This window comes from Penaeus japonicus, unplaced genomic scaffold (assembly GCF_977035675.1).
Source record: "Penaeus japonicus unplaced genomic scaffold, GWHDUDI00000001_assembly GWHDUDI00000039, whole genome shotgun sequence".
In the NCBI taxonomy this organism is placed as follows: Eukaryota; Metazoa; Arthropoda; class Malacostraca; order Decapoda; family Penaeidae; genus Penaeus; species Penaeus japonicus.
Window position 1 is genome coordinate 24,522,689 of NW_028234441.1, and position 9,293 is coordinate 24,531,981.

Consider the following 9,293-nt stretch of genomic DNA (forward strand, 5'->3'; position numbering starts at 1 on the left):
TAATAGCATTTTCTCCAATTAATCAAAAATATTTTTAACAATTCTAGCTCTCCAGATAGATAGATAGACACACACACACACAATATATATACACATGCACACACACACACACACACACAGTATATATACATGCACACACACACACACACACACACACACACACACATAAGTACCTTCTAATGTTTCAAACATGAATAATATCTCAATAATTTTCCAGTCCAGTTCTTAAAAAAGACCACCTCTCATTACATCCTAATATATCGTTATTCCTGTCATACAACATGCACATAAACAACCATATACAAGGAACAAAGAAATGAAACAAGGAGTAAGTTAATCATATTTATTTTTACAATAGCTTAATATTACATAACTCAGTACACAAAATATAAAGTACTTTTTTATGATATATGTTCATTCTGTTTGTGCTTATAGCTTCTGCACTGGTAACTCAGCAAAATTCTCCTACATGGCGGCAACTTTTCCTCGATCGCCTTTCCGACATATTTTTAATTAAAAACGTCTAATTACGTTTTAATGTTTTTCCATCCTTATTTTGATATATCTAAATCATATATATATATCCACATTTCCATCAGAAGTTTCTATTTTAAACAATACTATGTGAATGAAATATTTTGAAAATGGGAAATCCTCATGACACGGTCCTGGAAAGAGCGTATTTTGGCGCTCAAGTTAAACTAAAATTTCTTGCTTTAGGTTATTCTACAATATATTCTCTTGCCAAATTTTGTTTTGGCGAGAGAGAGGGAAAGAGAGACGGAGGGATGGAGAGGGAGGGAGAGAGAGAGAGAGAGAGAGAGAGAGAGAGAGAGAGAGAGAGAGAGAGAGAGAGAGAGAGAGAGAGAGAGAGAGAGAGAGAGAGAGAGAGAGAGAGAGAGAGAGAGAGAGAGAGAGAGAAAAAAGAGAAAGAGAAAGAGAAAGAGAGAAAGAGAAAGAAAGAGAGAGAGAGAAAGAGAGAGAGAGAGTAAAAACGTTCTTGGTCAAAGCAACCTAAAACAAGTGATCTCGAAAACTTGCCAGCCAAAACGCGCACACAATCCACCCGCTTGTTTCTAAATGTAGCAAAGATAAGATTTTTTTTAACCTATTCACTTTTCTTAGGAAGAAGGACGTTACAATATACTGTAAGTATGTGTAGAAAGACGCAATGCAATGACAAAGGTGATGAATGAAAAGAAAACAACTTCAGTATTAGGTGTTGAAGATCACTATACCTTTCTTATAAAAACAACAACAAAAACATGATAACGATGATTATTGATGATAATACTAGAAGCATCATTGATGAAGATGATAATAAGAACAATAATAATAATCATATTTATAACTATTATCACTGAGTCAATATTACAATATAATGAAAAAGGAATAACCCATTCATAATAATAATGATAATATTTGGTAATGATATAAGATAATAGAGTAAATCTACGCAAAATATCTACAGTATGTCATATATAGATGATTCTTATGATTTTGTAATTAAGTCAAACCTCATCATAAAATCACTAAAGCTCTAGCAAAATTTCTGTATCAAAAAAAAAAAAAATCCTTCTCTTCTCTTTACCATCTTATGATTTATTTTCGATTTTTTCTCCTGATTGTATTATTTTGATAGTTTTTCTTATTGATATTTTTGGAGGGGGGTGGGGGATTTTAATGTGAATGTCATTCGCTGTTGGCACTCATTGATGGAAGCTCTAATCGTGACTCCATTTCATCAATATTTCACTCTTTAAAATGCCAAATTGTTTGAAAGATTTAAAAAAAGAAAAAAGAAAAGAAAAGAAAAAAAATGACGGCGAATATTCAACTGCAGGCACTTCCATTCTAGTTGTAATAACGAAAACAATAACATTTATACGGACATTAAAGAAGAAAAAAATATTTAGGTTCAAGGAAGATGTAAACACGATCGGAAATCTCAAACAGCTGAACATTGACATTATTATAGACACTAAAGCCGCTTAGAAGAGAGTAACAACATATATATGTTCATTGTACTGGCATTTCGTTAAGAATACTTGTCACTTCGAGAAGCATTATTTTTTTATTCCTCTATTTTATAAGAAAAGAAAAAAGAAAAATAGGTTCAGAGATGGAGAATGCTATTTAACATTGATTTTGTTTAGAAGTGTGTGTGTGTGTTTGTGTTGGTTTGTGTTTGTGTGTGTGATTAATGAATGATATAATTATGATTTGTCATATAAAATAAAATAAAAATCTGCAATGCTTTTATACCTTACACAAATAGTTTTGACATACACAAATGATGACAAACAATACGGAAAGTAATATACACAAGAAAAGTTTTATATCAATTCATAGCTTAAATCTTATATGACCATAATACTATTCATGATTATAGCTCTTACTAATGAAATTCCTAACAATAAAAAACATGACTGCATGTCGAAAAAGTGGCAGGTTTTTAAAAAAGAAGTCAACATCATTACGGTCATTCAACATAATTTCATTATATTAAGCTTGTATATAAAAAGGCCTGAATCCACATAGAGTTAACAATGAATGCATATATCAACACTTACACAGAATATCTTAATCTTTAATTAAACCGTTATCTGAAAAACTCAATCTCATATTTCACTATTTCGACCAGACTTTACAAAACTTTGGATTCATTTCAATTATTCTTACGGTAGATTTTCATTTTTTCCCTCCAAGGGTTTTCTGCCGCAAATAATAGTTCACTTTAATCGTTTAGCATAAAATAAATACCAGGGTCAATTCAAATAATTAACATTTCAAACCAGTAAACCAAATTCTCAGTTCAAAAATAATTTCATCCACGTGCAATCTACATCAATATTGATTTTGAAAGATGGTTCAAACAACAATAAAAATAATGCAGTCTCCCTCAAAAGGAAACTTACTGGTTTCCGTTTTCTTTCACTTTACTTTTCTTTCATCGAACCATAATAAACAGTATGTTATTTACAGAGTTACTAGATCATTTAGAGAAATCATTGTCTTGCTACATCAAGCCACACAGATGGAAATTGAAAAGTCATGGATCTTTTTTCTTATCTATAATTAGAAAGAAAGAAATAGTTATAATAATAATAATAATCATCATGAATTGCCTAACTAATCTACATTACTGTAACTCAATATAGATTCTTTTATACACGCATTTTAAATAAATACTCGAAATATAGTGTTATATAATGAGAGGTACAATCCTTATAAAATGTCTTGTGAGATCCTCAATAAAAACACCGGAGGAAGGAATGAAGTTTAGCATATCCTTTTGAGAAATACTGGATTAAAGAGAGCCTAAGAGCTTGATCATTCTTTCTTAGAGAGAAAGAGGAGGAGGAGGAGGAGGAGGAGGAGGAGGAGGAGGAGGAGGAGGAGGAGGAGGAGGAGAAGGAGGAGGAGGAGGAGGAGGAGGAGGAGGAGGAGGAGGAAGAGAGAGATAGAGAGAGAGAGAGGGAGAGAGAGAGAGGGGGAAGGAGGGGGAGAAGGAGAGGGAGGGGGAGGGGGAGGGGGAGAGGGAGAGGGAGGGGGAGGAGGAAGAAGAAGAGGAGGAAGAGGAAGAGGAAGAAAGAGAGAGAGACTGAAAGTAGTAAAAGCCTTTCAGACACCATATACAATATGAACATATTGTATTTCGCCAATAATAATGATTTATGAGAATACAATACAAGGAAGTCACCACTTCATCTGATAAGTATCCATTAGTAAAAAGGCAAACATATCTGTATTAAGAGAGGCTTGACTAGCAAGAATAAAAGAAAATTTCAGTATTCGACTAAAAATCCAATTTAGAGTTAACATAAAAGTTTCCAAACACCACCTGGAAAATTCTGAATAATAACTTCAGCAATATACAGTGCTAGATATAAACATTATATACATTTAAGTATCTATTTCATCACCCTGGGAAGGAAACAAACCAAAGAATAATAACAACTAAATACTATCCAATTGCTAATTCTGTTACACTAATGAGCCATACTATTACTCAAACTATGGATATAATAAAATATAATCTCAAATTACAATGCTTAACTAAGTAAGCATCTTTCTCAATACTATCTGAAGAAGTGAAGCATACAAAAGTCCCTTTTTTCATTAAAGCATTAACAGTTTTTTTTTAATAGATTTAATCCTTTTTTTTTAATCATAAGGTCACCTTACGCGAGAGAGACACTTTGGATAAGTTCATCCCACTCTTGAACTATAAACAGTGATGATACTAATTCAAAAAAAGGAACGTTATTTTCCTTTGATTATATCTAACGCTGAAAACGTGGTTACTTCTGAAACCGGAAACGACGTTCGAGACACTTCACGAGACAACCGAGTATTCAGTTTTTCTTTTTTTTTTTTCTTTCGACTCGCTAGTTGAAGCACGGCGACCCTACGAACTGCCCCGTTCGAACCTCGAAATGAGCGAACTAACTCGTGAATTTGACCTCTTGATGCTCTCCGCTCCCGACGACACGGGACTCAGGCTTTGGGTGTTGTCGTCGATCCACTCGAAATCCGGCGTGGTGGAGTCAGCGGTGAACATCTCTTCTGTCGTGTCGCTGCTGATCAAACACGTCGGCATGCTCATGTCTCGAGTGAACTGAGAGGGACCTACGGCGCCTTCTGCCACTTCCTCTTCCCCTACAGCAGCAGCAGCGGCGGCGGAGGCGTCTGTAGGGGTTTTCTCGGCGGATTCTGTACCTGACTGGCTATCGCTGCCGTCGAAGTCGAATTCTGAACGGCCGTCCAAGAAGTCGATCAGACTCAATCTCTTTTCTTCGTCGTCCTTCATGTCCTTCTCCATCAAGGACACGTTTTCCAAGATCTCTGCAAGGAGGTCGTCTATGACTGGCAGCTTCTGAGGGGATTCGACTTCCTTTTTCTCTTCCTCTTTTGGCTTTTCTTCTTCTCCTCCTCCCCCTCCTTCTTCCTCTGGTTTCTTCACGTCACCCGAGCTCTCCTCTTCTTCCTTGGCACTGGCAACCAAACTCACAGCTTCGGCTTCGAAAGACTTCTTAGTCGTTTCCTTCTTCTTTTTACGCATTGGTAAGATCACACAGTGACTGTAGAACTTTTTGTAGAATGGGTGACTAGCATGTTCATGCACTAGTTCATTCAGGCCATGGGTTGCAGGAAGTGTCTTGGTGGTTTTGTAGAGGATGGCTTTACTGTCTGCAGGATCCCCTAACGTGTTGGATCGCTTGGGTTTTGTTGGCTTTTCAGGCTTGTCAAAAGACCGTCGTCCTCCAGAGCGTCTTATCAAATTCAAATTCTCAAGCTTGTCTCTCTCTTCGGCGTCTTCTTTCTTCTCGCCATTGAGGATGTCCAATGAATGGAAGCTGGCTGCCTCTACGTCATGGAAGCTCGTAGAGTTCCGATCGCCTTCGATGCCCATTCCGACACTCGACTCCTTGTCACTGTAGCCACTGTCCAGTAAGGGCTCACTCTTCACGCTATCCTTTTCACTCTTCTTATAGCTGGAGTCGTCCTCTTCTTCCGTCGTTGGGCTTTGCACCTGCAGGCACATTCCCCACACTCGACTGGGGTGCTTCCGCACAACCGACCTTTCTCTCTCTCCTCCGCTCTCCGTGCTCGTCTCTTTCTTATTAAATATACGCACAAATTTGGACACTTTACTCTCCTTCTTTTCACTGACTAGAGTCTCGGTGTTTGCTTCGGGGTCCACATCGCCCGTTAGCTTGTGTATGCCTGGACATTCTTCCAAGAAAATGGACTTTGGAGGGCTTAATTTCACCACAGGTTTGTTATCCAGGCCTGTGCCGTCTTCCAGCTTCTCGACTGTGTATCTGTTGATGCCTGGCCAACCGTTCGTAATGATTCTGCCGTTGTTTAAATTGTCAATCTCGAACTGTTTGCTCTCCTGTGAGGTCAGGCTGTCGGCGGATGCTCTACTCTTTGTCATTGGCTCTGTTGGTGTTCTTTCCCCCTGTAGCAAGGGCTGAGTTTCATTGCCATTTTCAAGTTCTGGATCTTCTTGCAACTGGTTGTCTGGAGTCTGCACTCTTGTTTCCTTTGTTGTCGATTCATCTACCTCTTCTGTAATGCTAGACTCTTTTGTACTTTCTTTCGCATTATCTGGAAGTTCCTGGTGGTTATTATTGCTAGTGTTAGATGGGTCAGCAGCACCTGACTTCTCAGCCTCCTCACTCTCTTCATTCAATTCGTTTTCATCTTCCTCAATAACTATGTCACAGGGTTCTATAATGTTGATGGGTATTTCTCGGATGGTGGACGTACTTCTGTCGCCATTCTTCAAAACCTTATTATCCTCCAAGTTCTTGAAAAATCTCTCTCTCGCCGAAAGGTTCCTGGCGCTGGGAGAGGTCCTGTCGTCCCGTGTCACGTGCGTCCCAGCCGGCCAGTCGCTCTTGGTCCTCTGCCTCTTCGAACTCTCTCCGACCTCGCCCTCGTCCCCGTGTTTGAGCTCGGAGATGTTCCTCTGCGCGAAGACCGCCGGGCTGTCCTCCTTCTGGCTCTTGGGCGCACAGCTGACGAACGGCGCCCCGCCCTCCCTCGAGGTTGTCATGGTTCCAGAGGAGACCACAACCTCGTGTTCCCCGCTGGAACCATGGGGCTTTTCTCAGGATTGGGGCGTGGTGGCTTCGCAGGTGTCCATGCTGGAGACGCGGAAGCACATGCGGGCACCGAGAGCGCATGAGTTTGAGGGCGAAGCTAAGTGCACCATAGGCTCGGATGGGCGAGGTGTGGTCGAGGCGCGCACGATTTCCTGAAAGGAAAAGAGGAGCGTTATGATTATAAGAATTTTGAGGGCTACTTATATATTATTTTGTTTACGTTTTTCCGTAATATCAAAAATGTAAAACTTGATACCTTCAATACAATCTCCACTGTCTCGTACACGACCTAAACTCAGAGAGGTCACATCTCTCATCACACACATTATTTCCAACATCTGCATTACTTGAAATCCACCTCAACCCAACCGTCCTAAAACAACCTCCCCCCACTTCCCCACCCCTTACCCACCTTCCTCAACACCTGCGGAATGGCCTCTTCGTCCACCGGGCCCTGAGGGAGGAAGCTAAGGGCATTGGAGTTAACGCAGAAGCGCTTCCCTGTGGGTTTAGGGCCGTCGTCAAATACGTGGCCGATGTGAGCCCCGCAGGTCGCGCATCCCACCTCCGTCCGGGCGAGTGACGGGTTGCAAACTAACAGCAGCAAGTTAGCACCAACTGGAGGGCGAAAAGGAGGTTTCGTTAGGAGAATTTTAGGAGGGGTTTAGGTGAGTTTTCGAAGGGATTTTAGATGAGGTTTAGATGGGGTATTAGAAGGGTTTTAGAAGGGGTTTAGAAGAGTTCTCAGAATGTATTTTAGAAAAGTTTTAGATACGTTTTAAGGAAATCTACCAGTTAATAAATTGATTGTATAAAATGTAATGCTATTTATCATGAAAAATTACAAGTCTTTAATATATGTATAAATATATTACACACACACACACACACACACACACACACACACATATATATATATATATATATATATATATATATATATATATATATATATATATATATATAATTATATATAAACTATATTAAATCATATCGAAGTAAGAGTATATTTACGAAGGAGACATATCAACAAAATTTCCTTGTAAAAGCAATAGTAAGAATTATAGAATCATAGCCATATTACATAAATAGGTAATAATATTAATAATAATAACAAAAATAATACCTAACAATAACTAAACCTTTATAATAACAATAATATTCATATAGATAATAATTACTCCTACTATTACAATTGCAGTTACTAAACACTAAACACCCATAACAACAAACAAATTCTGTACAATTATAAACAAACAAACAAGTAAACAAACACAAACACTCCACCCTACCCCACTTTCTTCCTTCCTTCCATCCTTCCTCCCTTCCTTCCTTCCTTCCTTCTCCCCTTCCTACCTTCCTTCCATCCTTCCTCCCTTCCTTCCTTCATTCCTTCTCCCCTTCCTACCTTCCTTCCATCCTTCCTTCCTTCCTTCCTACCTCCCTCCCTTCCTACCTTCCTTCCATCCTTCCTTCCTACCTTCCTTCCCCCCTTCCTACCTTCCTTCCCCCCTTCCTTCCTACCTCCCTTCCCCCCTTCCCCCCTTCCTTCCATCCATCCATCCCCCCTTCCTTCCTCCCTACCTTCCTTCCCCCTCCCTTCCATCCTACCTTCCATCCTTCCTCTCCCCCTCCACTCCCTTCCCCCCTTCCTTCCTACCCCCCTTCCTTCCTACCTCCCTTCCTTCACCCCTTCCTTCCTACCCCCCTCCCTACCTTCCTACCCCCCTCCCTACCTTCCTCCCCCTCCCTCCCTTCCATCCATCCTTCCATCCATCCTACCCCCCTTCCCCCCTTCCTTACCATGAGAAAGATCCTGCTTGAGGGAAACCTTTTCATTATCAATGACGTCGTAGAAGGCCGGCCAACCCGACCCGGAATCGTACTTGGTGTGTGAGAGGAACAGCTCTTCGCCGCACACGACGCATGCGTAGATCCCGCGGTCCCAGTGCTTGTAGAACTTGTTGGAATACGGCCTGGTGGGATGGTTAGCATTGTTAGCATTGCTGGTGGTGGGGGGGGGGGGGATTTTGTCTTTCGTTTGATGCTTTTTGGGTTTTGGTTTTTGGGGATACTATTATTGTTTTTCTGTTATTGTTATTGTTATTGTTATTCTTGTCATTGTTATTGCTATTATTGTCATTACTGTCAATATCATTTTTACTGTTGTCGATATCATTATTATTATCATTATTATTATTATTACTACCATCACTATATTGTTATTATCCTGAACACATATAAAATATACACGTTTAAAAGGTCTGACTGAGAAATAACGTGCCAATTTGAAAACCTGTCTGTGATCTGTTCATGTTCAATTTGTGTCAAAAGGGTGAATACATGTGTATTAAAGTATTATGTTTAATTAAGAAACACTAAAAACCTGTATCATAATCTACCTTTATATTTACATATATACGCTATTTTATGAAAATAACAAGTATTCGAATATAACTCAGCGCGCCAAAAACCGAAATTGTTATCCCGTTAAAAGAACGAACGTCTTATCGGGCTACGAACCTATTACAAAACACCATGACGTAAGAGCATGCAACTCGTTTTCAATATGATTACGTTGCCAGGAAACCAGATAAGTGTCCTTGCAAATCCTATCTTATTTGACTAAGCGTTCAGGCCAGAAAGATTTTTTTTATTGCCTTTTCGTGATTGGCA

At 39.6% G+C, this 9,293-nt stretch overlaps 2 protein-coding genes across 3 annotated transcripts in view; both read right to left on the reverse strand.

The window, feature by feature from the left end:
* Window positions 1-329: 329 nt before the first annotated feature.
* Window positions 330-6,568, reverse strand: LOC147467035 (uncharacterized). Its single transcript, XM_086533664.1, has one exon. It carries the CDS (start codon window positions 6,566-6,568, stop codon window positions 4,412-4,414), a length of 2,157 nt encoding a protein of 718 aa, XP_086389790.1. The 3' UTR covers window positions 330-4,411.
* Window positions 6,569-6,622: 54 nt separating this feature from the next.
* The window catches only part of LOC122252993 (uncharacterized), a 96,953-nt gene continuing 94,282 nt past the window's right edge, over window positions 6,623-9,293 (reverse strand). For both annotated transcript variants that reach the window (XM_043015733.2, XM_086533665.1), the window contains exons 3-5: window positions 8,421-8,593; window positions 7,030-7,235; window positions 6,623-6,769 (exon numbers count right to left, since the gene is read on the reverse strand). In XM_043015733.2, the coding sequence (XP_042871667.2) occupies window positions 6,623-6,769; window positions 7,030-7,235; window positions 8,421-8,593 (526 nt within the window). The remainder of the gene's footprint in view (window positions 6,770-7,029; window positions 7,236-8,420; window positions 8,594-9,293) is intronic.